This window comes from Copadichromis virginalis, linkage group LG7, assembly GCF_057382275.1.
Source record: "Copadichromis virginalis isolate Kocher_CV1m ecotype Utaka linkage group LG7, C_Virginalis_male_GT1.1, whole genome shotgun sequence".
Classification (NCBI taxonomy): Eukaryota; Metazoa; Chordata; class Actinopteri; order Cichliformes; family Cichlidae; genus Copadichromis; species Copadichromis virginalis.
In genome coordinates, this window is record NC_140624.1 from 65,142,462 (window position 1) to 65,168,863 (window position 26,402).

At 39.7% G+C, this 26,402-nt stretch overlaps 4 protein-coding genes across 7 annotated transcripts; 1 reads left to right on the forward strand and 3 right to left on the reverse strand.

The window, feature by feature from the left end:
• Positions 1 to 691: 691 nt before the first annotated feature.
• LOC146706566 (uncharacterized) lies at positions 692 to 12,059 on the forward strand. 2 transcript variants are annotated; one of them, XM_085465269.1, is made up of 3 exons: positions 692 to 735; positions 6,995 to 8,354; positions 10,883 to 12,059. In XM_085465269.1, exons 2-3 carry the CDS (start codon positions 6,999 to 7,001, stop codon positions 11,015 to 11,017), a joined length of 1,491 nt encoding a protein of 496 aa, XP_085321395.1. In that variant the 5' UTR covers positions 692 to 735; positions 6,995 to 6,998; the 3' UTR covers positions 11,018 to 12,059. The 2 variants fall into 2 exon arrangements, with proteins under 2 accessions (XP_085321395.1, XP_085321394.1); XM_085465268.1 differs by having other exon boundaries at positions 698 to 968.
• Positions 12,060 to 13,426: 1,367 nt separating this feature from the next.
• LOC146706567 (C-C motif chemokine 4-like) lies at positions 13,427 to 15,868 on the reverse strand. Of its 3 annotated transcripts, XM_085464769.1 has the most exons (5): positions 15,677 to 15,868; positions 15,523 to 15,550; positions 15,305 to 15,406; positions 13,998 to 14,121; positions 13,427 to 13,877 (listed from the first exon to the last, which is right to left on the reverse strand). In XM_085464769.1, exons 2-5 carry the CDS (start codon positions 15,530 to 15,532, stop codon positions 13,775 to 13,777), a joined length of 339 nt encoding a protein of 112 aa, XP_085320895.1. In that variant the 5' UTR covers positions 15,533 to 15,550; positions 15,677 to 15,868; the 3' UTR covers positions 13,427 to 13,774. The 3 variants fall into 3 exon arrangements, with proteins under 3 accessions (XP_085320895.1, XP_085320897.1, XP_085320896.1); XM_085464771.1 differs by lacking the exon at positions 15,523 to 15,550 and having other exon boundaries at positions 15,305 to 15,400; XM_085464770.1 differs by lacking the exon at positions 15,523 to 15,550.
• Positions 15,869 to 18,632: 2,764 nt separating this feature from the next.
• Positions 18,633 to 20,345, reverse strand: LOC146706568 (C-C motif chemokine 4-like). The gene is made up of 3 exons (XM_085465270.1): positions 20,179 to 20,345; positions 19,328 to 19,451; positions 18,633 to 18,887 (listed from the first exon to the last, which is right to left on the reverse strand). The coding sequence occupies exons 1-3, from the start codon at positions 20,237 to 20,239 to the stop codon at positions 18,794 to 18,796; spliced, it is 279 nt and encodes a 92-aa protein (XP_085321396.1). The 5' UTR covers positions 20,240 to 20,345; the 3' UTR covers positions 18,633 to 18,793.
• A 3,522-nt stretch (positions 20,346 to 23,867) lies between these two features.
• Positions 23,868 to 25,032, reverse strand: LOC146706569 (eotaxin-like). The gene is made up of 3 exons (XM_085465271.1): positions 24,901 to 25,032; positions 24,218 to 24,341; positions 23,868 to 24,090 (listed from the first exon to the last, which is right to left on the reverse strand). Exons 1-3 carry the CDS (start codon positions 24,959 to 24,961, stop codon positions 24,000 to 24,002), a joined length of 276 nt encoding a protein of 91 aa, XP_085321397.1. The 5' UTR covers positions 24,962 to 25,032; the 3' UTR covers positions 23,868 to 23,999.
• Between the last annotated feature and the right edge of the window lie 1,370 nt (positions 25,033 to 26,402).

Consider the following 26,402-nt stretch of genomic DNA (forward strand, 5'->3'; position numbering starts at 1 on the left):
AGCCCCAAATCTGCCCATAAGTTATAATAGAATCACAGTACAGTAATTTCTTTAGAAAAAGCAATGGTAGAGGGAGATTTATATATTATATATCTAAATATATAATTATAGATATATTTAGTCATTTTCTCACCAAGTTTTCACGCTTTTTTTCTCCAAAATTTGCCACTTTAATGTGAAAAAACGTTATTTTTTCATGGATTTTTATACCCACCAACGCCATGCCCCTTAATTTTTTTTTAATACGTTGTTATGAGTACATGTCTTAAACTGTAGTTTAAAATACTATTGGTAAAAGTATTTGGTCTACCACTAGGTGACAGTGTTTCACTAGGTGAAAGTGTTAGTGTGCTTGCCCTTAGTGGGAAACAAGAAAATTGCTTACTTGTTGGGTCCTTCTGTGGAGTTTGTATTGTTCTCTCACAGTCCAGAAACATGTTCATAAAGTCTGATGGAAATAAATCAGCCAGTATGAGTCTAAACACCTCTCTGTCTTTCTTTGTGATGGACTGGTAACCTGTGACAGCAGGGAAATGTAAACTATTTACAAGCAATAAAAAACAAAACCCCATTTTATACACTTAGCTTTTCTAATGCATTATGTCTAAATATTTTAATACGCGTTCCACTAACTCTCAAGAGTCGGGATTTAACAGAAGTCCGTGAACGCCGCATGAACTCTCGGCGGTCCCTTTGAAGTGCTGTTTGTGGCTGGAGCTGAAGCTGCCCTCGGAGGTAACAATTAGCTTATGTTAAAAAAAAAAGGTTTCTGTATAATGATATTATAATTTTCAGGCTCTAAACAGGTAATAGCGCCCTCCGGAATAGTTGACCTACGAAATTGACTTTTAAAACCTCAACTTTCAGTCTATTCTTCTGATAATTCGCCACGGGTTTTTTCCCCTTCTTAACCTGGGATAGGCTAAAGCTCCCACCCCCACCCGCCGCCACCTTGAACTGGAAAAAAAGTGAGTGAACATCCATTACCCTGTAATATAGTCATTTTAACTCGTGTTGCTAATCCCCAGATTCAGTTACACTGATCGCTACAATGTTACACACTCCACTTGTACTTAGAATCTTCAAATAAAAGTAAAGATAGCATAACCTTGCTTGGTCCTACAACCATTAAACAGTTTAGTTTGAAACGTCAGTAGTAACCAGTTATATAGGAGCTTACTGATTTAGGCACCATAATTTATAATAAGGTACAGAAAGGGGAAGAAACGTGTGGAGAAGCACACGAAATACTTCCATTCAGTAGGTTTCAGTCGCTGATTCGTATCATTCCCCTCACCTTTTAGGATGGAGTGAAGTGTTAAAGCCAGGCTAGAGGATGTGAGTAAAGTTGCCCCCCCCCCCCTTCTTCAAATCCAACAAAAGTGGTATCAAACGTTTGTGCTACGTTTGTGCTGGTTTGTGCTGCAAAAATTTTCTTTTGTGCTGCTATCATTTTAAAGATATTAATAAAAATTTCTAGAGGTCATCAGAGGTCAACCAGCCCCCCCACGTTAATTAACCTCCTATGAGCCGAACTCTTCCACGGCATTCATTTTTAATTTCTCTTTGATATTTGGGCATATTGGGGCCCGATGAATGTAAAAACAAAGAATTACCAGATTTTATTTTTTTTACCTTATTTTTATTTTTAAGAAAAATAAGAGCCACATATGAGGATATTCGTTTAAAATTTTGATAGAACTGTAGCAGTATAATGTCCTCGTAGGTGGATATCAGGCCCTTCTAGAGCAAGATTGAGTATTTTGGTCTAAATAACCGAAAATGTGATGTCCACATATGTGGACGCCAGGTCCTAGGAGGTTAAATCAAACAAAATGGGTGTCAATCAACTGTGCTACGTTTGTGCTGCTAAAATTGTTGTTTGTGCTGCTTCTGTTTTAAAGATATTAATGAAAATGTAAAGGTCAAAGGGTCAACCAGCCCCCCACCACCACATTACCCAAATCAAACAAAATTTATGTCAAACGTTTGTGCTATGTTTGTGCTGGTTTGTGCTGCAAACATTTTTGTTTGTGCTGCTATCATTTTAAAAATATTAATAAAATAACGTCTTGATGTGTGCTTAATCATCCAGGTAAGTAAATCCCAAAAGGTTGATACTGTTCATCTGGACATTTTCAGTTGGAGAAACGTCACTCATCCAAGTGACTTCTTCAGTCTCAGCTGACTGCAGGTTTTCCCAACTTTATAAACACATGTGAGTGAAGTTGGCCCCCCTACCTTCTTCAAAGTCCCCTGGTCAAAGTCACCAAACCAGTTCATAAGCAGGTACAGGTGTGGCCAGAAGGGTCCTCAGAGGCACTGCAAGACTGCTTTTCCACCACAGGCTGCCACACATGACAACACCACAGACTTTCAGGAATATACAGAAACTGTCATTGCTTACATCCCAAAATGCATCGATGATGTCACAGAGATCCCTTGCCAAAATCAATACACGCAAAGCTCCAGGTCCTGATAACATCCTTGGACGAGCACTGATGGACTATGCTGTGGAACTCCCAAATGTCTTCACAGACATCTTTAACACATCACTAGGGTCAGGCCGTCGTTCCCACATGCCTCAAAGCCTCCACCATCATTACTGTACCCAAGAAGTCATCTACCTCCTGCTTTAAGGACTACTGTCCTGTCAAACTCACCTCCATCATTATAGAATAGAATAGAATAGAATAGAAAACTTTATTTGTCAATTTCTTCAAATGTACTTGCCATACAAAGGAATTAAAATTACGTTTCACACTGTCCCATGCGTAGACATTGACAACAATAAAGTGCAGATGCACAACAAAAAACAGCCCTAACAATAAGGTAATATTAAATAGGTAACAGGATAGACAAAAAAATAAATAAAAGTGTTCCAACAGTGTTCCCTGGAAAATAGTATACTAGTCTACTTGAGGTAGTCCCAGGTTGTGGTTGGTAGGGGTATTTTGTTTTAATGCAGCATAAGACTATAGCAGCAGTAATAGTAATATAATAATACAAATAGTGCTAAAAGAAATACTAAAAATATATAGCAGCAGGTGTGTGCAATTGCAATGCAGAGGTAGTTGTTTCCAGTCAGGAATGTTTTCCAGTTCTTAGTTCAGAGAGTGTTTCCTTGTTGGAGAGTGTGCGTGGATGGGGGTGGGGGTGGGTGGGAGGGGTAGAGTCCAGTCTGTCTTCCTATACTTCTGCCAATCTGGTGATTCTGCTGGCTGGGAGCCAGGAGGGAAGAGAGTTCAGCAGTCTCACAGCCTGGTGGATGAAGCTGTTGGTGAGCCTAGTAGTGCGGGAGCGGAGACTTCTGTATCTCTTTCCAGAGGGCAGGAGGCTGAACAGACAGTGCGCGGGGTGGGTTGCATCGTTGACAATTGTGATGGCTTTGCGGGCGAGGCGAGTGGTGTAAATGTTTTGCAGGGAGGGGAGTGGTACACCAACTATCCTCTCAGCTGTTCTCACAATGCGTTGTAGAGCTTTCCTGTTATAGTCAGTGCAGCTACCGCCCCACACAGTGATGCAGCTGGAGAGGATACTTTCAATAGTTCCTCTGTAGAATGTGGTCAGGATGGGTGGTGGAGCACTTGCCCGCTTGAGTTTGCGCAGGAAGTAGAGGCGCTGTTGTGCTTTCTTGGCCAGTGATGCTGTGTTAGTGGTCCAGGAGAGGTCCTCACTGATGTGGACCCCCAGGAACTTGGTGCTGCTCACCCTAACCCTTATTAAGTGCTTTGAACGGTTAGTCATGCATCAAATCAAATTATCGCTTTCGCCCAACCTGGATCCATTTGAGTTCGCATACCGAACTCAGCAACTCATTCACAAACTGGATCTGCTGGGGATCAGCACCTTGCTGTATAACGGGCTGCTAGATTTCTTGACAGGAAGACAGCAGACAGTACGGGTCGACAGCAACACCTGCAGCCCAAGAACACTGAATACGGGGGCTCCCCAAGGATGTGTGTTGAGCCCCCTTCTCTTCATTCTGCTGACCCACAACGAGATCTACTACAGGGGTGAAGTTAACCATCTTGCAGAGTGGTACAGCAACAAAAACCTGTCCCTGAATGTGGAGAAGACCAACAGCGACTCTACTTCCTCTGCAAACTGAGAAGCACAAGAGATTCAACCCCCATTATGAGCACCTTCTACAGAGGCACAGTTAAGAGTATCCTCACCAGCTGCATCACTGTGTGGTATGACTCCTGCATTGGGTTCTGCAGGAAAAAATGACAACGGGTAGTGAGAGCAGCCGAGAGCATTGTGGGGACCTCTCTTGCCTCCCTCCCCAGGAGATCTACTGCACCTGCCTCATCTGGAAGGTTCTCCTGCAGTCAGCTGAGACTGAAGAAGTCACTTGGATGAGTGATGAAATGTTTCTCCCACTGAAAATGTCCAGATGAACAGTATCAACCCTTTGGGATTTACTTACCTGGATGATTAGGCACGCATCAAGACGTTATTTTATTAAGATTTTTAAAATAATAGCAGCACACACGAAAATTTTTGAAGCACAAACCAGCACAAACGTTTGACATGAATTTTGTTTGATTTGGGTATTGTGGGGGGGGCTGGTTGACCTTTTGACCTTTACATTTTCATTAATATCTTTAAAACAGAAGCAGCACAAACAACAATTTTAGCAGCACAAACCAGCACAAACGTAGCACAGTTGATTGACACCCATTTTGTTTGATTTAATTCATGTGGGGGGGCTGGTTGACCTCTGATGACCTCTAGAAATTTTTATTAATATCTTTAAAATGATAGCAGCACAAAAGAAAATTTTTGCAGCACAAATTAGCACAAACGTTTGATACCACTTTTGTTGGATTTGAAGAAGGGGGGGGGGGGGGGGGGCAACTTCACTCACATAGAGGCAGAGGTGGCAAAAGTATACACATTATGTACTTAAATAAAAGCGCTGAAAAAGGTACAGATTCAAATTCTTTTCTCAAGTAAAAGTGAAAAAGTACAGGTTCTGAAATGTACTCAAAGTAAGAAAGAGATAAGATAAGATAAGACTTTATTGATTCCACAACGGGGAAATTTTTGCGTCACCTCAGCTCAGGTACAGACATCAGAAGGAAATACAAATAAGTACAATCAATGAAAAAAAGTAAGATAATACACTATATACAATGGTAGCATACACAGTATGTGATTATGGATATGGTTGGAAATATGGAAGACATAAACTATATAGCTTGACATAACTATTGTACCACTACTATTCCTATGTATAGACATGTACACACACACATGTACACACTAAATATACAAATGCATACATATACATACATATATACCTGCACATGTCCGTACACATGGAAGGTCCATTATGCATGAAGTGGTGACCGTGGATGTTCAGTGTCCAGTGACTTATGACATCGTGATTGAGGAGTTATAGAGTCTAACTGCTGTTGGGATGAATGATCTGCGAAAGCGCTCCTTCCTGCAGCGAGGGTGTTTCAGTCTCTGACTAAAGGAGCTGCTCAGCCCACTCACATACTCATGCAGTGGGTGATGTGGGTTGTTCATGATGGATGTCAGCTTTACTAACATCCTCCTCTTGCCAACCACCTCCACAGACTCCAGGGGACATCCCAGCACGGAGCTAGACCTCCGCACCAATTTGTCAATCCTGCTCCTGTCCCTGTCCGTGCATCCACTACCCCAGCAGGCCACTGCATAGAAAAGGGCAGATGCTACCACAGTGTCATAGAATGTCCTTAACAGAGTCCTGCAGACTCCGAATGACCTCAGTCTCCTCAGCAGGTGGAGTCGACTCTGGCCCTTCTTATACAGGATGTCTGTATTTGTAGTCCAGTCCAGTTTATTGTTGAGGTGAACACCCAGGTACTTATAAGAGTCCACTATCTCAATGTCTTTCCCTTGGATGTTCACCGGTGTTGTAAAAGTAAAAGAAAAACTTCATTTCAGTCTAAATTTTTAATCTCATAAATGTCTTCTGCTTGAGTCACTAGTAGAACATGAGATGGTGGCCACACATCATTGCTTCTTATCCCTTCTGAGATATGTTTTAGTTTAGTTTAGTTTTTTATGTGTTTTTATCACTGCTGGCACAATGAGACTGCGCCTGCAGCCATTCACGTTGCACAAGTAGTCCCGCTCCTCCCTGATACCACATCCACGCATCTTGTTGCAAGAAGGTTTGCTGTGTCTCCCACTACAATCTCAAGAGATACCAGGAGAAGTGATGTTACGTGAGAGGAGCTGGTCAGGGCTACAAAATGACATCAAACTAGCAGCAGGACCAGTATCTGCCCAAGGAGCACTGCTGGAGGCCTAGAAAAGGACCTCCAGCAGGACCAAAACAGGACAATTCCCAGCCTCATGTGGCAAAAGGGTAAAGGCAGTTCTTGTATAATGAAGGTATTCATTTCACTGATGGCCCTCATGTTCCCCAGATTTGAATCAAATTGAGAATCTGGGATGTTACGAGCATCCAAAGCTGCCAAAAAGCACCACAGAGTTCCAGGAGCCCATCAGTGACCTGATTTAGCTCTGAGAGGAGCCTGATCTTTCGACAGTGTCCCGGAGGGTCTTATGGACATGGGGTCCATAAACATGACTCATCCACATTATGGCACAAGTTTGATCAGCCTCGGATTTCAATTTTTAATGTTGTTGGTATGATTTTGAAAACAGTCCTCAAAGCATTGCTGATTTTGGTTTCCAATGACTGTTGTTACCTATTAATCTTCTCATCAAATTATGTAATGCAAAGTATTCAGGATTCTTTGAGTGTCGTGTCTCTTTCTGATATAATGTAAAGTGTGGGAGAGTTTGTGTAATGCTTTAGGCTCTTGGTAAGGCTCTAAACAAAAACATAGCACACTTAGTGATATGACATCAATATTATTGAATGGTATGTTTGTCTTTGCTGTAATAAAATTAATTCGTTATACAAAAAAGAACCATAAACTTGGTGTATTTGAGAATAATCTACTTTCCTTTTCCTGTTAAACAGAATCATGATTGACTTTGAGGAGACAGACTTCATTTTGGAAAATCAGAAAAGAAAAAGAAAAAAAGATCTCAAAAAAGACAAAAAAGACAAAACCAACATGACTGTGAAACCACAAGAGAGCATCCAGAAGAAAAAGAAAAACTCCCAGCTCAAAGAAGAAAAGAAGGAAAGGAAACAAAAGAAAAAGGAAAAGAAGAAAGAAAGGCAAAGAAGGAGACTGGCCTTAGAGCTAGGCAGCAGTGTTGTATTTAAACAGTGCGGTAGTGCCCAGGAAAAACCTTTTGAGAAGCCTGAAGCATCAAAGCCGCAACAAAATGAAAAGCTGAAGCCTGATCGTCTGACTCAAGACTCCAAAAAGAAATGCAAAAGAAAAAAAAAAGTGGTGTTTGAAGTGTCACCCTGTTACATCCGTGTCAAACGGCCTAAACTTGTGTCATCCTCCACCAAAGAGGAGGCGGCTGTGAAAGGCGCTGAGAGCTGTTCACAGGACGCAGTGACGGGGAACAGCCGCGATCAGGACTCTCAGGGCACCAGTGATGACATCAACAGCCAGGACTTGTTTATTACCCAGAAGACTTTCAGAACATCGCTCTCCGAACCCTCCAGCGGGGAAGTCAATGCCCTTATGCTATCTCCTCAGGTGCGAACACAGCAAGGCGAGTGCCAACAGCTTAAACAATTTCATGAAGAATCAGAAAAATGGCCACATGACTCACAGCCTCATCAGCTCTTTGTGCAGCCAAACCCAGAAGAACCTGAAGAAGGTAAAGGACATCCTAAGATACATAAGCAGAGAAAAAAGTCCCTTCTGAAACAAGAAAACACAAACTTATCTGGAGAGCAAAGAGTCTCACGTTCAGTGCATTTAAAGCTCAGTGAGGGGCATCCTTTCCTGGAGGAGCCAATCATTGTCGACTCCTCCCTGGATCTTGGAGAGCGTTCCCCTTCATGCCTGCCACATATTAATAAGTCATTACTTCCTGCCAGGTCCACAGTGAGCTCTTCCACACAGACAGAAAACTTCTTCACCACTGAGCTCTCCTCCTACCTCAGCTTCTGCCAGAAAAGTAGACCAGCTGTTTGTTTCGATGACGTGAAACCTTTAGACCTGAGCCTTCCACACAGGGTGAGAAAAGACCACAGGAGCTGTTTGTCAGTAATGGAGGTCAACCGTGAAGGAGAAGGAGGCATGGGTCCATCTGGGTCTTCACTTGTGAAAGAAAATCAGGTGCTTTTGGGTCGAGGAGAAACAACTCCCAGTCCGCAGTTGTCAGAATCTGATCAAAAGTCTGCTGATACAACGACATCCAGCGAGGACAGCGAGCAGCCGTGCCGCGCTGACAAGCTGGACCTGATTCAGGTGATACCACATGATCCTATTTGTGTAGTTACAGAGCAACAGATGATAAATTAATTCATCTTACATATTGAACTTTATATTACAAACTTCAGAGCTAACACCAGATATCTTTTTACGTGTTTTTCAGCTTCAAGCCTCTTGAAATCGCAGTTCTCTCTTTTTTTTCACAAAAATACTGAAAATACTGGCGTAAGATGTCCCACTGAATTCCCACTGGGAATTCTGCTGTTTTATCCTGTTTGTGGAAAAAAAATGTAATGTACAGCTCTTTTAGGAGATTACTGGGAGATTTAAAAAAAATAAAAGTATGACTGTAAAGATTAGTTTGTGGAAGATTTAGGTGTAAGAACCATGATAAAATATGAAAAACAGATTTAACAGTTACAAATTATTGATATTTATTTTCCCATTCTTTGCCACTCAAAGCCTATCCTGTATCCTATTTTTTACTAAAAGTATTCAATATAAACACACACTCACCAGCAGAGTGGCGGCAGGGTCAGTTAACCAGCTCTAAGGACACTCTCACGCTAGTAGCGACTACAGGTGGGTTTTGATTATCGATTTATCGATTAAAATCGATTCTAGCTTGGATAACGTGATATCGATTTATTAAAATGCTGAATCGATTTTTGAATATAAATTTATTTTGCCCGAAATGCAAGAATCTCGGGTTAAACCTCACAAAATTTCAGCAACCACCAAACAGCTAAAGCAGTAAATAAGAGCAGGTACACGGATTCTGCACAAAGACGTAAACACAAAGCGCGGAGATGTGGCTTTCTCACCCGACGGCACGGACACGGTCGGGGCTGGAAGCCGACAGCTCGCTGATTCTGATGTTTCGGCGAGTCCGCGCTTTGTGTTTACGCCCTTTTTGCGCTAGATTCAGAAGCTGTAGGTTTTTATCTCTCTCCAAACAATATTGACTGAACCAGCAGCAAAAGAAGATCCAAACTACACTTCACACTAAACATCGTCATGAATTCCCTCCCAGTTTTGCTGTTTTGCTTCCACCACAATAAAATCACACTTCATGCAGAGCTCGCTCGCTCTCTCTCTCTCTCTCTCGCTTGCTTATTACACACAAGTCTGCCGTTGTTTACAGCGCTGTCGGCCGCTGTTTTTTCCCCCCTTTTACTCGCTTCTGAAAAGAAAGCCTCATTTCTGCTGTTCAATTATGAACAAATTTAAACTTTTTAAAATTATGCAAAATTGCAAAACACTTAGCTGTGTTGCAATTCTGTAACTTTGCTCTGCTTCACTTCAGCAGCATCAGGTAATGTTCATGTGTTGATTAATGGTTTTCTTTCGTTTTGATCTACTGCAGAATATTTTTAAGGTCATCTGCTATAAAATCCCAGGCCAGGAAAATCTCCTTCATGTTTTTCTGTGTTACTTTGACACAAAGGCATCTGCTGTGATGCTTACACCTTTGATAAAGTCTCGCAAGTGTCAGCTTTCTTTTTATAGATATAAAAATATGGAAATGTACTGATGCGTGATCAGAATTATAGTATTTCTGACTGAGGCAAAATTTCCCCGATTAAAATCGAATCGGATTGAATCGAATCGTGGATCGAATCGATTCGGGACCTTGTGGATCAGAATCGAATCTATTCTAGAAATCAGTGACGATACCCAGCCCTAGTAGCGACCATTGTGTTGTTCAAAGTTTTAGGAGCAGGGGTTGCTCAGTAGGTAGCGTGGTGGCCCCATGATTGGAAGGTACCTGAGCAAGGTACCGTCCCTACACGCTGCTCCCCAGGCGCCCAATGGCTGAGTGAATTGGTTAAATGCAGAGAGGAATTTCCCCACAGGGATCAATAATGTATATATTATTATTATTATTATCTTTCAATCAGTGACAGACGTTCTTTGACTAGTTCCAATAACCAAGACTAGAAAACCATTGTTGATATCGTATGTCCAGAGCACTAATAAGGATTACGTGCATGTACGCTGACTTCAATATTTGAGGCCATGTTGATTATGAGTAACACCTTGTAAAAGTACATATATAACACAAAATAAGGATAAAGATAATATGGTCACCTTTAATGCTTTTGTTTAGGACTCTTTTGACAAGTTGCAAAAATTAGTGTCACGTAGATGTCCGAGTTGTTGGCAGGGCCGATAAAAAGTATTAATTCAGTAAGGACTAGATGTTACAATCCCGGACAATGCATGAAGATTCATTCACTTTTTTAAACATCTCTCAATCTGTCAGATTTCTCTTATCACCCTTAAAAATACTGGTGACCAGCAGTGCTACCCCTCAGCCTCCTAGTAGACACACTACTAGGAGGCTGAGGGTATCAAATTTAGGCATCTTATTGGGGGCAACTCATGTTCAAGAAAGAAAATTATCCAGGGCTGTCCATTTCAGTTGGTTCGTGTATTTTGACATTATAAACACTTAAGAATTTCTGTTTTTGCTGAGCAGTAAGAAATGTTTCTCAGGAGAAAAGGAGTAACTGAAGTTTCTTCCACTGTTCAGTAACACTGTGACTTTTTTTGGTCCTCAGGTCAGAGCGGTCCAGATGAAACTCAACGAATCCTTCTTTTTCAAACCCAAAGGAGAGGGACGGTCACCCAGGCCTGAGTCACCGCTGATGAAACTCTCTCAGGGCAGAGACACTAAAAGGAGGAAGAGTCGCTGAGGTCACAAGGTTTTAATATAGGCTGCTATTAGCCCTGTTGGCTGACGTCAACAAATAAGATGTGACGTTTGTGTTGACGTTAGTGGCCAATATTTATCTGTTCAGTCATATCAATTTCGTGCTGACTAAATGTTCAGAATTTCATCTGAAAGCCTTTAAAAACTTTTATATAAGATTTTTTTGCTTCCCTGGAACAATTAAATGAAATCGTTACTGCCACACGAACAAACAAAGAAGACTTTAAAAAAAATTATTTAACACATTAATATGGACCTAGAACTTCACAATTGGAGCACGCTTAAACTTTCCTAGCAGACACCATCTAACGTCTGGAAAACTGTTCAATTTTATGAGCTTCAGCTGAGAAGCAGCGTGTGTCAAGTGTCGAGCATTCCTGCTGAAACTCAGCCTGTGCCTGAGGGTCTTTAAGTAGAAGGACAGCTACATTAACACTATCAGTGAGCTCAGGTATTTTATTATATATGCTGTAAAGTTCTGATCTACATTATATGGACAACAGTATTGGGCCACACGCCTCAGTTCAGGTGTTTTCAGCCCCATTATCATAAGGTTAAAACATCATACACCCAGATGTGCAGTCTGCCTTTACAAGTATGAACATGGTCCTGCAACATCAGCACAAACACTGTGTGCTGGGAGCTTCGTGGCTGAGCAGCTCCTGTACGTGTAACGTGTAGCTGTACGTTTATCCAAATACTATATGTTAGGAACATGAACAGAAGAAACATGCTTCCATTAAAAGAAAAATAAACTTCTGGGATAGAAATGACTGATTACTGTCTTTTGACCTGTTGTTCTAAAGTTTTTAGTATTCTGTCATGTTTTTTTAAATTGCTCTGTAAGTTTGTCCGGCAGTGGCAGTTTTTTGATGCCATGTCGCTATGACAGCATGTCGTAGTTCATAACATCATAACAAATAATCTGTTGTTAAAGTTTATTTATTGTGACGTAGTAGAAGTTCACTTTCTGTTGAGTGTTGATGCAGTATTTACCAAGTTCTTAAACGGTGCTAAATAAAGATCTTTATTATTTAAGTCTGTCTGCCAGCAGAGTTTGTGTGTTCTGCTATGAAACATGGAGAATATGTGAAGATGAATTAAGACCTTATATTCAACCAAGTGCTACAAAAGGCAAGCTACATGAGCAACAGATGTTTTAAAATGATCTCAGTGTTTTCAGATGGATTAGTGAGAGTACAGATCCAGAGGTGGGCCAGACCCACCATCACAGACAAGGAGAACATGCTTGCAGATAAGTTCTGATGCACAAACTACTGAATAAATGCCAGCTGATGTATTACATGTGTTTTGCTTGCACAAATGAAACATACTCTTTGAACATCAGAGCCGAACAGCAGTGGTGCAGAGGTAATCCAGCACCTCCGTCTCATTGGACAAAAAGCTTTTGGTCAGAGTCCAGTCGGTTTTCACTTTGGTCAAGCTGTTATTGCTTAAATGTGTCTAAAGCATCCTAGAGTCTGATCCTGGGAAAGCTTCACTCCTCACTGGTCTCAGCCTCACATCTCACAGCAATCAGATATGGAAGATTGAATTCAGAGCTCTCTTTTTCCTAATTATTCTTCTGAAACCAATTTTATTTCAATTCTTACTTTTAATCATTCTGGAAACAAGATTAAAAAAAAGATAAAAAAGTTACTTTGTTGAAACACACCTCTTTCTTCTCCGCTTGTGTTTTCACGTTTCCCTAAAATCCCCCAAAATCAGTGTAATTCAGTCCAAATCAAAGTGGCCACCAGGGGTCAGCTGTTGCCTTTACAAGATGGGCTTAACAGCATGAAAACAACACAACTAGTGTCACTTTAAATATCCACTGGTCCCGTCCCAACTAATGGCCTATAAAAAGGTATTTTACCAAGGTGTCACGCAAGAAACATTTCACTATGTGTAAAACCAATGAGCTGTCTCAAGACCTTCACAACCTTATTGTTGCAAAACATTGCTCCCTTTTTTTGTGATAGCCAGCTTCCCGCTCGCTTCCCTAACTGCAGCTGATGCGACAGGGCTTCGGCGCGGGTTTGCTGCCGTTGCTGCAACTAGGAACCGGGGAATATGGAGGAGAGAGGTGTGAATGTTTTTCATTTTTGTTCTCCGTTGTGGGTGTTTGTGGAGTGCATGTTCAAAATAGTTGGGAATGGAAGCAGCTGAGGATGCTAGTTGGTTATGCTTTTCATATCTGAAAGTGCAATTGTTAGTACCTTGATATCTTTTGAATCAGATATCTGGGCCTAAATCCTGAGAAGCCATGAAAACTCTCCAGTAAGCTCCCATCCAAAAGCATGGCGTGGTCTGCTGGTTCCATTCTGCAGCCGTGTCGTTCTTTAATGGTGAGGCAGGAAATGGACCCAAAGATGCAGACTTGGAGGCAACCTTGAATAACCAAAGACTGACCTTTATTTAGTTGGCAGCTGCAAATCCATAGTACAAATGAAGACAGAGATGAACTAAATCAAGGAAGTACTACAGCAAAACAGAACTAGGCATGGGGAACATAGGAGGACAGGAAAAGCTTAACACCTAACAATATCAGAATAAAAACATAACCTAGGCAAAGGTAACATCCAAACTGAAAACTCCAAAAATATAAAAAGGAGAATATAAAACAGGAAACTGGGTATGCCCGGTACAAAACCCAGGCTGCAGCTGTCTTATAAAATTGCTAGCATGGGTTAACATAACACAAAGCTTTATTATGCTTGATCGTGAACTCTGAAGAGCTTTATTCATCATCGTTCTGCAGATTGGTCATTGATGCAAAAGCTTCTTGAGCCCAGGTGACGCTCTGGCTCACACAGATGCGCCTCCCGGTGGCTGTACCGATCCTGCAGGAAGATTACAAGAGGGTTAGGATAGAAGATACCACGCTGTGCCTCGTGTTTTCATGCATTCTGTTTTGTGTTCAGAAATTACGATTACTGAAATTACTCATTGTGGTGACATACACAAATGCTTTTTCCAGACAGGCGCTGTGAGACTTGAAGACAGAGACTATTTTCTTCGGTGGTATCCTTCCAGTAAAGAATTTGAAACAGCATTGTCCATGAGACATTTCAAGCAATTGTTGAGCTAAAAGGAAAAAAAATAATAAAAAGACAGTAAAAAATTCAGTTTCATAGCAGCATGTGTCAAAGGTGTTGAGCATTGTTGCTGAAACTGACAGTCTTTAAATAGAAAGGCAGTGACATTAACACTGTCAGAGCGCTCAGGTCCTTTATGATATACACTGATGATGTTTTAAAATAACCCATCAGCCCAAGATTAAAATTTAAACAGAGTGGAGTTGCTTTCAAGTTTTGTAAAATGTAAAATGCATTAACAATAATAAGTTAAAGTTAACAACCAAATATAATCTGAGGTTCAGCTGATCTGAACATTGATTGAACTGAAAGACAATAAAAAAGATTTTTAAACACCACAGCTATTTAGGGATTTCTTAAAGCCAGCAGAACCTTTGTTCCCTTCTGACTCTACTAACACTCACTGAACATGAACTATCAGCTCCCATTAAACCCTTCAACCAGAACTCATGTGACAGTAATCTGTATTGATTAAAATAAACACAACCTTAGTCATGATCATTATAATGGTCCTAAATGACTCATGGCAAGATAACTAGCTAATACTGCAGAATTCCTCTTAGTTGACGCTGTTCTTTAGTGATGCAAATATCCATTTGGGGCTCATTTAACCAGCTGGTAACGCAGCTGTGAGGATGATATTATTTTCAACATGTTTTGTAAACTAAGAGAAAAAGGTGATTCAGAATCTTGAAATTGACATTTCTAAAATGCAGTTGCACAAAATAAAATAAAAAATCATAATAAATCCCTCCAAAAAGTTTCATAACAGATTAAAATGCAGCATATAGAACTGATTAACAACAATAAGTTTATTTAAAACCAGATAAAAACAGGTATAATTGGAAATAATTCGTCTAAATTTCAGGAGCAGGAGCGTTCCTCCAAACACTCCCCTGCACTACTATCTGACTGGCCCAGGAGCCGCCACCAGTCCCCTCTGAAGCCTTCCTCAAACCCCAGCCTCAATTCATGCTCAAACCATCTGCCATTATCTACTAGAAATGCTGTCAAACCTTTTTGCAGATGTGGTCCCAGTTAATTAATCTGAGGTATAATGTTCACTCATTTTCTCAGTGTAACTTGTAAAAGTTACGACCAATCAAATAAAAACATTAAAGGGCCTCAGATTACATTTATCTTCAGACTGTGAAGCAGACTGACAGACTTACGTGCAGCAGCGCAGTAATAAACCGTGAGCAGCAGAAGCAGCAGTCCCACTGTGGCCTTCATGTTTACTCCTCTCTGGATGTGATGATGTCCTTCTGCTGTTGCTGTAAGAAGTGATCTGAATGTTTAATGCAGTCTCACGCTCACTTAAAGGGCCGTTATATGTTTGTCATGGTGAGTTTTTACTGTCACTTAAACACAAAGATTAGAAATCACCAACCAAGCGACATCTCTGCAGCTACTCCACACTGCATACAGAGACAGATAACATCAAGAGATATAAATGTATGCGACTCAACTAAGTAGTTACATTTAAAATATATTAATCTGAAATGAGATGACCCAAATGCATACTGTACAAGGAGAAAACGCACCTTTTATGAGGACAGTCCAAAGTCCAAAAGATGCAACAAGTCCAGACAGTGCAAAAAAAGCAAAATAAGTCCAAGAAACAGACAAGAAGCACACAAAGGCAGATCACTGAGGAGTTAAAGAAATGCCACCTCAAAGATTAAAGGGAGATGGCTGTCAAAACAGGATTATGTAACAATAGGAAATGGGAGGGAAACTAAGGAGAGCAAATGGGAAAGAAGAAAAACAACACAGAGGAAGTAAAACTTGACACAAGACACAAAAGAAACAAGCTAACACATTAAAACAGGAAGTAAGTAAACACTGAAGCCAGGACACAGAAAATAGACTCTGGGAAACACTGGAAAAGGCTTTGAAACTAACACAAAGAACTACAACGAATAAACCCGAAGGCAAAATACTAAACAGAAAATAAACAGGAAACAAAAGTTAATCAAGAGATTACAATGGAAAACTAAAAATGGAAGTAATTGAGAGAAAAGCTCTAAATAATCCTAAAATCCACAAACTCCCATGATGGAAAAAACATGAACGTGACACGAAAAGAAAGGAGTGAAAGAATAATTCCAGTTTTTTTCTTCCACGTGTATTTCTTTTTTCTAACACGCCTCTATTAACCCTTACAATCCATATGGGCTTCACTAGGAAACAACATAACAAACATTTAGCAGAGTCAAATGACTTCACAGCAGTCATGGGCACCTGCTCCAATCAGAAGCTGGGTGGTTCCATATGTCCCAAAATTACACTCACTTGACACTTTCTCTGGTACAACGTGCCTTTATCAGGTTTTCCCCATTTTACCATCAGAGCTGTCTCAGTTCTTCATGGCACAGATTCAAAAAGATGCTGAAAACATTTCAGAATTTGGTGAGCAAATTGTGTGCTGTACATCCATGATGTGTCTCTCCTGTTCCAGCACATCCCAAAGGTCCTCCTTTGGATTGAGGGGTGACGTGGAGCTCATTTGAGTACACTGACCTCACTGTCATGAGCCTTCTCTATAAGAAGTCATTACTCCAGGTCCACAGTGAGCCTTTCCACACAGACAGAAAACTTTTTCACCACTGAGCTCTCCTCCTATCTCAGCTTCTGCTAGAAAAATAGACCAGCTTGATTAGAGGACCTGAAACCTTTAGACCCGAGCCTTCCACACAGGGTGAGAAAGGCCCACGGGAGCTGTTTGTCAGTAATGGAGGTCCAGGTGTCTGATATGGAGTGTCCTGCAGAGCAGTCATAGAGATTACATGAATATACGCTGACCTCATTATTTGAAACTCTGGCCATGTTTAATGTAAGTCTCTCAGAAGCTGTTCAAAGTCAGAGAGAGTCAATATGACTTAAGGGGAACAGATTTCTTTAAGAAAAACAAGATGAGGACAAATATAAAGCAGAGATGTGTTTCTGTTAGAGGAGTTAACCTGTGGAATAGTTATGACAGTGATTTAAAAAGGTGTAGTTCATTTTCCTTGTTTAAAAACATGTTTAAAAATAGAGTATTAGAAAAATATATAAATCAAGAATGAAAAGAACAAAAAGGAGAAAAAAAACAACAACCTCTTGATTCTTTACTTTGATGTAGTTACTTATCTAAGGTGGAAAGTTTTTTTTTCTTTGTTTTGTTTGTTTGTTTGTTTGTTTGTTTGTTTGTTTGTTTGTTTGTTTTGTTTGGTTTTTGCTTTGTTTTATTATTTTCTTCAAGCCCTGTGTACAGGAGCTGCATACAAAAAGATATTTTGTGAAAAGGGTTGGCGTAATAAGCAAATGCTTCAGCCAATACCTTTTGATTAGCCTTGTCTCATGCTTTCTTTCTTTATGGTAGATTTTTGTTCTGTTTTCACTGTTTTTTGTTTTTTTTTTTCTCACTGTTTTCACTGAGATTTGAATTTGAATGCTAATCAATAAAATCAAATCAAATCAAAAATCAAAAAATACACATGTAACAGGAAATAAGGATAAAGACAGTAATGCAAGTAAGTAATTTTACTTAGGACTTTGTTACCAGGTCACAAAAATAAGTATGGATGTCACAAAGATGTCTGAGTTTTTAACAGGGCCCATAACAACTATTAAAAAATATTTTAAAAAAAACACACGAAGTTTCATTCACCTTTCACTCCTCGAGTTAAATTCAATTTTATTAATACAGCGCCATACATCTCGCAATCTGTCAGATTTCTTTTGTCACCTTTACAAATGGTTGAAGTCGCATTCTTTTAGCAGCCAGCAGGGGGCGACTCATGTTCAACAAAGGAAATATCACCGCTGATGAAACTCTCTCAGGCAGATAAATTAAAAGCATTAAAAGCAGGAAGAGCCGCTGAGGTGACTGGTTGCTAAACTGCAGTTCATGCAAAGATATATATATATCTATATTTTTTAAATTATTATTATGGGGTGATATTAGCCCTGCTGGCCGATATCGACATATCAGCAAATAAGATGGCATATTTTAATGTGAGTAGTCAATATTTATCTGTTAAATCATATCAATTTGGTGCTGACTAAATGTTCAAAATTTAATCTGAAAGCCTTTAAAAATTTTATACTAGATATTTTTCTTTCCTCGAACAATTTAATGAAATTATTAAAACACAAACAAACAAAGAACACTAAAAAAATAAAAAATAAAAAATGTAATTTCACACGTTGATTTGGACCCAGAACTTTATAACCGCAGCTATCTTAAACTTCTGTAGCACACAGCGAAACGTCTGGAACACCGTTCAGTTTTAATAGCTTTAAGCTGAAACGGTGTTGAAAGGTTAATCAGAACGCGAGAGTTCATGTTCAGGTTACACGAAACAACCACTGTTTTCGGCCTCACTCCTAATCAGAAGGCCCTGTGTCCGCTACCAGTATGATAGGCTACTGGATTTTTTTTTTTTTTTTTGGCAGGGTAAAGATGAAGTGTGGAAATTTCTCCTTAAAAAACAAAACAAAAAAGTAAACGCCCGATTCAAAGCCGAACATTTTTATTGAAAAAACATGCGTGGGTTGTTTTTTTAATATATATACACAAAGCATTTTGGAAAATACAGTCATTATAAAATTGCTGCTAGCATGGGTTAACATAACACAGAGCTTTATTATGGCTGATCATGAACTCTGAAGAGCATTCATTCATCACCGATCTGCTTTTGCTTAAAAGCTTCTTGAGCCCAGGTGACACTCTGACTCACACAGATGCGCCTCCCGGTGGCTGTACCGATCCTGCAGGAAGATTACAAAAGAGTTAGAACAGAAGATACCACGCTGTGACTCGCGTGTTTATGGATTCGGAGTTTTTTTGTTTTTGTTGCTGTTGGTGGGGGGTTTTTTTCGGGTTTCTTCTTCTTCTGTTTTTTTGCCTGTCCCATTCGGTACTTAACAATAATTATTATTACCGGGATTATTGTCTGAAGGACAAGAAAGATGCCCAACTGATTTATTTTTCCATTTATTTTTGGTCATGGCTTTGCCAAATTGCTCCACTTGATAGATCTTAATAATAAAATTATTATTATTATTATTATTATTATTATTATTATTAGGTAAAGAAGGGAAAGAAAAACAGGTGAAGAGGGACAGTGAGAGAAGACCCTAAAAAAGCATGCACACTGTTTTGTGTTCAGAAATTACGATTACTGTAATTACTCATTGTGGTGACATACACAAATGCTTTTTCCAGACAGGCGCTGTGAGTCTTGATGACAGAGACTATTTTCTTCGGTGGTATCCTTCCAGTAAAGAATTTGAAACAGCATTGTCCAGGAGACATTTCAAGCACTCCTTGAGCTGAAAGAAAAAATAAAAAGACAGTAAAAAATTCAGTTTCATAGCAGCATGTGTCAAAGGTGTTGAGCACTCAGCCTGGAACTCAGTCTTTAAATAGAAAGGCAATGACATTAACACTGTCAGAGCGCTCAGGTCACAAAACTGTGTGCTGGGAGCTTCATGGCATTGCTCTCCATGGCTGAGCTATATGTGTAATTTGTTAGTGACCCAGTAGTGTTGTACATATAATATATATATATATATATATATATATATATATATATATATATATATATATATATATATGCTTTCTTTAGAACACAAATAAACTCTTTCTTCCTCTGATTATTATCTTTCGACCGGTTGTTCAGGTCAAACTGTCACTTCGTTTCTAAAAACGCCACAGCTTATTTTTTTTATCTGGATCAAACGGTCATAAAGTAAACACATACATAACCTCACGTCATGTATGTGATAAAAGCAAAAGTTTGTCTTTGTAACATTTTAACGTGTTTTGTCATCAAACTCAAAACATTTGAAAATGAATTTTTAAAATAACTCATCGCCCTTTTGAAGTTTTGTAATAACCTCACCCACGTAATGTGAAGTTCATTCACAATAAACAGTAAAAGTTTTTAACTTGTAACTCATTTAAGTTATGACGATTACTAATAAAATCAGATAAAAATCTAATAAAAACATTCAAGAGGGCATTTATCCCCAGTTAAAAGCAGACTGACAGACTTACGTCCAGCAGCGCAGCAATAAACCGTGAGCAGCAGAAGCAGCAGTCCCACTGTGGCCTTCATGTTGACTTCACTCTGATGTGATGATGTCCTTCAGCTGTCGCTCTAGAAAGTTAACTGAATACTTAATGCTTTGTCACACTGATACAAAGGGCAGTCTTAACAGATCTATTATAGTGAGTTGCCTTTTTGGGTAAAAGGAAGTGTAAGAGACACACCACCACTTAAACATGTAGATTAAAGATCACTCACCAAGCAACACCTCTGCAGCTTCTCCACATCGATTATGGAAACAGATAACATCATGTTCCATCTATTCAAGTCAGCTGAGAACGATGACCACATTTTTTATTTTTTTAATTAAAGTAATTTTGTTTGAGAAGACATGCGTAACAGCATAATGTCTGTTTATTTCTGCCATATGATTCTTTATAATCCCCCAAAGCTGATTCTGTTCATCTGGACATAGCGTCTTCAGTGCAAGAAACATTTTGTCGCTTATTCAATTACTTGTTTAGTCTCAGCTCGACTGCAGGGTTCCCCAACCTTATAACCAGTACATTTGCATAATGACTGAAACTAGCACCACTGACTAATAATGGGCCATGAGGTCAGTTTCATGATCATTAATATGCCAGCTATCATGACCTCCTTTATAATGTTTATGTGACAAAGTGGGTGAGAACACCTTTTGTTCAGAGTTAAAAGCTGGATATTCTTAGTTAACATTCTTGTTTTGATTTAGCCATATCTCATATGTATTCTGTAGTAGGCAAACGTGTACTATCCCGGGTTTGTTTATGTTTCGCACTGTTACAGATTATTTAATGTAACATCTTGGTTTAAATCAACTCTGACAAGTTTGTTAATTGTCTAGTTTGAACTCACCTAACCTACCTGTGTGCCAGGAACAATAGGAGGAAATGTAGTTTCAATTCCCCGTATTTATAGTGTCCAGGTTAGTCTGAGATCACAGGAAGAGACCAGGTCAAGAAGGGGGAGAATTCTTGTAATTTGATAAAGTCTTGTAATTTGACTTTGTGTTTGTTGAGAAATGGATTTATTGTTGTAATATGTATTGACTATACCTTAGTTTTTATAGCTAATAAAGAGTAGCATTATACGTTTATGAGAATGGTAATATTTGTCTTACCTACTGCATGGAATAATTCAGAGGAGAAATTGTTTGGATAGCAGAACTCTGGTGTTAGTGGGAGAAAGGACCAGGTCAGTATAGCTGTGTGCATGTGACCAAAATTTCTGCTGATTTAAGTTCAGTTATGTTTATTTTTACTGAGTTAACTATGAAGTTGACTTTCTTATTTATTTTTGTAAATATTGTTTGGTCACAAAAATGGTGAATACATCACTCGCTACACTGGACAGCACGGTTACTACTTATTCTCCAGCCAAATGACTCTGCAGTAGTGGGCACCCGCTACAATCAGCAATGACAGTAACTCGTCACTCGGAGGGTAACAGGTTGCATATGTGCACACATATATGCATTCAGTGAACACAGTTATGCACACTGTACTGAGTTGGACCATATTTATTGTATCACGTTTTTCATTGTATAGATTCAAAAAGGTGCTGAAAACATTTGGAGAGATTTTTTATCCATGTTGACATGATAACATCACACACTTTCTGCAGATTTATTGATATTATTTATTAATTTGAATCTTCTGCTCCAGCTGTCGTGGAACTTAAAGTCTGCAACACGGTAGGAGCTGTGATCAAGCTATTTATTACTGCACGCAGGAGGTCACACACACACATCAAAACATAACAGGTTCATAGCAATGAGTGTTCTAACCTTGCAGCGCCCCTTTTATAACACCGCACAAACACTACTCTCCCTAGTGTTTATACTGTCAGAGTGCAGGCAGATTCAGTTTTAGACCGTGAGAGTCTACATGTGCCCAGTGAGCAATGTCATTTGTTCAAAAACACCCTGCAATTAAAGCGTATCCTTTTCATTCAAAATTTCCGTGTGTTCATATAGTTGTGGTTTATGTACACCCAATCTGGCCATAATGAGTGTATGTAAATTTCTGACCACAGTATTAGAGAGATTCCTGGAGGGCATCGAAAGCAAAACAATCGTGGGTTTACTTATGCTTTGCAAAACATCTTAGAAAATACAGTCATTATAAAATTGCTGTTTAATCTGTTCACAGATTAAAATAACTAGAGCTTTATTATGGTTGACCATAAAAAAAGCTGGCCTCCTGAGGGATCATGCTGGGAATGGGCAGATGGTCTGTCTCATAAATCTGGAAGACACTTTTTCTAGTCGTTCCTGTTCATTTTTGTAATTTACTCCATAAAAGTCACAACAAAAAGAATTTCTTTCCTGAGATCTTCTTCTTTGACTGCAGCCGCCATCAGTAAACTCTGTATTCCCATTCATGAACGTTTCTCTTGATTGTCGAGTTTGAGAATGATACACGTTTCTCCTCAAGATGTGAGGGAAGATTTTCTGCAATCATCCACTTTTTAAAAAATCTTCTGTCTTCTCTAAGACAAGTTAGACATTAAACTGCTTATTTGTCACGTAATACCAGGAACAGGCCTCACTTGGCCATGAAACTGCTCTCACTCAATTATTCAGTTTCTTTAAGCCTCTGAAAATGGAGGACTGTGAATAAAAATGCCTACAATTCTTAATTAATATTATACATCTGTTGATGCCCTTCACTGTTTCAGTTAAAATCCAATGGTGAAATTGCAAAAATATATGGTAAAAAAAAATAAATGTCAAAATGTAGCATGTACTGTTCCAGGAGTGAAAAACTTGTGACCCCATATCAGGTTTTGTTGTGCTCAGTAGGTAGTTGGAAGGTCAGGGTTCGAATCCACTGAATGGCTACCCAGAAGCACCTGAGCAAGGTATCGTCCCTACACACGGCTCCCTGGGCACCTGATTAGTGGCTGCACACTGCTTCACTGAGTGAATGGGTTAAATGCAGAGAGATTAATTTCCCCACGGGGATCAATAAAGTATACATTATTATTGCAACATGAACTTCTGTATGGATGTTGTTGTTCCAGTAAGGACTGTATATTGCTATGCTAACAACAAGCCCTGGATCACAGGTAATGTGAAAGTTGGTGATCAGCAGGAGCTCAAGTGCATGCAGAAGGTACTCAGAGTCTAGCTGAGGGAGGCAGAGAAGCCTTGCAGGAGTCAGCACAGACTCCTTCAACATCTGCAAAACGCTGCTGCAGATTTTCTATCGGCACGAAGAAGAGGGGCATTTCACACCTGTACAAAATTGTGAGGAAGGCAGGCTTCATTGTAGGAGCTGGATATCCTGACATCAGTGCCTGTCTGTCTATGTTGTGACAAACTTTTCAAATGTTTTCTCACTTCATACCCGGGACAAACGGCTGACCTGTGCGGTTTTAATGCTTCATTAACTATTCACTAACTTTCTTAATGTTTAATTACCCACGATGAAACCTCTTTCACTAAGTTAAAAACATCCATGCATGTTCTTACAGTACACAAGTTCATGTACACTCGTCCTGAGATTCCTGAGTTCAAAAAAAATAATTAAAAGTCCCAAAATTAATGTGACACTACATACACTCATCATCGACATGAAACTTCTGACCACAACTGCAGATGCTTGTTTTTTTGTTTTTTTTAATTGAAACATTCTTGGAGAGGATCGCAAGCAAATCAAGAGAACATGGGTTTATTTATGCTTTGCAAAGCGTCTTGTAAAATACAGTCATTATAAAAATGCTGGCAGTGAAGAGTAACATAACAGAGCCTGTTATTATGCTTGATCGTGGACACTGAAGAGCATTGTTAGTCACTGCTCTGCTCTTTCTTAAAAGCATCTTGAGCCCAGGTGACACTGTGGCCCACGCAGAAGCGTCTTCCTTTGGCTGTATGGATCCTGCAGGGATATTACAAAAGAGTTAGTACTGAAAATATTACGCTGTGTCTCAGTAAAATGTTCGTGCAATTTGTTTTGTGTTCAGAAACTGTTATTATTAATCTAATTACTCATTGTGGTGACATACACAAATGCTTTTTCCAGACAGCTGCTGTGAGTCTTGGTGACAGAGACTATGTTCTTCACTGGTATGCGTTCTGTAAAGAAATGGAAACAGCATTCTCCAGGAGCTGTCTCATCCAATGCTTCAGCTGGAAGAAAGAAAAAGAGCCACATCAGTTCAGTGACCTCAGCATCCTTCATGTTAAAATTACGTGAATCAACCTGCTAAGAAGCCTCTGGACAAAAAATAGCCAGAGGCCTTCTGACTCTATGAGTGATTAAACACAGCCTTAGTTATGAGTGTACAACTCATGATAACAAGCTAACCCTGCAAAATCCATCTTAGTTGACACCATGCAAAACCTCATCCTTGAGGTCCTCATCCATGATATTAGGTTTTCAGATGTCACTTTAACTCTGTAACATGACATCTGAAAACCTAATATCATGTCTGTGGTACAAATGCATCTTTGTTACGCATGCATATTTTATAACCAAAGCCAAACAACAACCTTTTTAAATGTATTTACTCAAAATAACAGCACACCAAAAACCATAACTAATCTGAGGTTAATTTAGTCAAATGCAAACCTTGTAAGTCATGCAATTTATGATGATTACTATTAAATTAGATGAAAATTGAAATAAAAACATCAAAGTGCCTCAGGTGTAATTTATCCTTAGCCACATGCAGACTGACAGACTTACGTCCAGCAGCGCAGCAATAAACAGTGAGCAGCAGAAGCAGCAGTCCCACTGTGGCCTTCATGGTGACTTCACTCTGGATGTGATGATGTTCTTTGGCTGTCGTTCTAAAAAGTGATCTGAAAGTTTAATGCTTTGCCACACTCATAAATAGGGCAGTCTTAACAGATCTGTCGTAGTGACTTGCCTTTTTGGGTAAAAGGAAGTGTCTTTGTCACTTAAACACGTAGATTAAAAATCACCCATCAAGCAACACCTCTGCAGCTCCTCCACCTTGAGTATAGAAATAGATAACATCAAGGATGTAACATGGATTCAACTCAACTAACAACGATCACTCCATTTTCACTACCATATGTTCTCGAGTCACATGACTCTACAGTACTCATAGGCACCTGCTTCACTCAGAAGCAATGGAAGCAAAATGGAAATTTTCTATTTCTAAAAACTGAAATGATAAACAGCTGCTGGTATGAGGTTCCAGACCCCCTCAACATCACAGTCACCTGACACTTTATCAGCTATACCTTGATCACACCAGGTTGAATCAATCTGGCTTATGAACTGACTCAAGCACTCATGCCTCAGGTTCAACGAGATACTGGAAACATTCCCCAGAGGTTTTGGTCCATGTTGACATCAAATATTTGCTGCAGATTTGTTGGTTGCACATCCATCAAGCCCCAAAGGTTCTCCATCTGAATGTGAAGGCCATTTGAGTAACGTGAGTGCGCTGTCATCTTCAAGAAACCAGTTTCAGATGATTTGAGCTTCATGACATGGCACATGGGTGTGGACCCAGGGTTGTGAGTTTTTTATGGGCAAGCCTGGGACCACGACAACCATCCTGCTGGATGCAGCTGTCAGTCAATGGGTAAACTGTGGTTAAAAAGTAATGGATGTGGTCACTAAGAGGCCCAATAAAATATCCCACACCCCATGACACCACCACCAGCAGACAAGGTAGGATGGATCTCATGTTATTTGAACCAAATTCTTAATCCACCATCAGGCAGACTAACCAGACAAAGCCCATCTTCTTCATGCTTTGATATGTTGTGTGTTCAGAGATACTCTTCTGTATCTGCCATTGCCTTTCTATCAGCTCGAAGATGAAGAGGCTGCTTTTAGCTTCTTCCTTGACACAAGGGGCCACCACAACTAGTTTAGTTGTTAGTAGTTTGATTTGGTTTTACACAGGATGCCTTTCCTGACACAACCTCAAACAGCATTTGAGCTCGAATCAAACCAGCATTTTTTTTTTCCAGCCAAGCAAACGTGACAACTGCAACGAAAGCTAGTTTGGCCTCTCTCCTCTGACCTCTCACATCAAAAGTGTATTTTTACCCAAAGAACCGCTTAGAAGATATTTTGTATTATTTAGACTGTGACTAATCTATGTGAACTCTAGACATGGCTGTGTGGAGAAGCTCCCAGCCCATCTGGCACCAACAGCCAAAGTTCAAAGCCACCTTAATTCACCTTCTTTTGTCATTTAGACGCCC

Bases quoted from the DNA above. Each gene is read 5' to 3' on its own strand.
- LOC146706566 (XM_085465269.1), top strand. From the start codon at position 6,999: ATGATTGACTTTGAGGAGACAGACTTCATTTTGGAAAATCAGAAAAGA. The intron at 8,355-10,882 runs GTGATACCACAT...TTTGGTCCTCAG, and splicing joins ACAAGCTGGACCTGATTCAG to GTCAGAGCGGTCCAGATGAA.
- LOC146706567 (XM_085464769.1), bottom strand. The intron at 14,122-15,304 runs GTAAGTCTGTCA...TTTTCCTTTTAG, and splicing joins TTATTACTGCGCTGCTGCAC to CTCAACAATTGCTTGAAATG. The intron at 13,878-13,997 runs GTATGTCACCAC...ATCTTCCTGCAG, and splicing joins TGTCTGGAAAAAGCATTTGT to GATCGGTACAGCCACCGGGA.
- LOC146706568 (XM_085465270.1), bottom strand. From the start codon at position 20,239: ATGAAGGCCACAGTGGGACTGCTGCTTCTGCTGCTCACGGTTTATTGC. The intron at 19,452-20,178 runs GTAAGTCTGTCA...TTTTTCTTTCAG, and splicing joins TTATTGCTGCGCTGCTGGAC to CTCAAGGAGTGCTTGAAATG. The intron at 18,888-19,327 runs GTATGTCACCAC...ATCTTCCTGCAG, and splicing joins TGTCTGGAAAAAGCATTTGT to GATCGGTACAGCCACCGGGA.
- LOC146706569 (XM_085465271.1), bottom strand. From the start codon at position 24,961: ATGAAGGCCACAGTGGGACTGCTGCTTCTGCTGCTCACTGTTTATTGC. The intron at 24,342-24,900 runs GTAAGTCTGTCA...TCTTTCTTCCAG, and splicing joins TTATTGCTGCGCTGCTGGAC to CTGAAGCATTGGATGAGACA. The intron at 24,091-24,217 runs GTATGTCACCAC...ATATCCCTGCAG, and splicing joins TGTCTGGAAAAAGCATTTGT to GATCCATACAGCCAAAGGAA.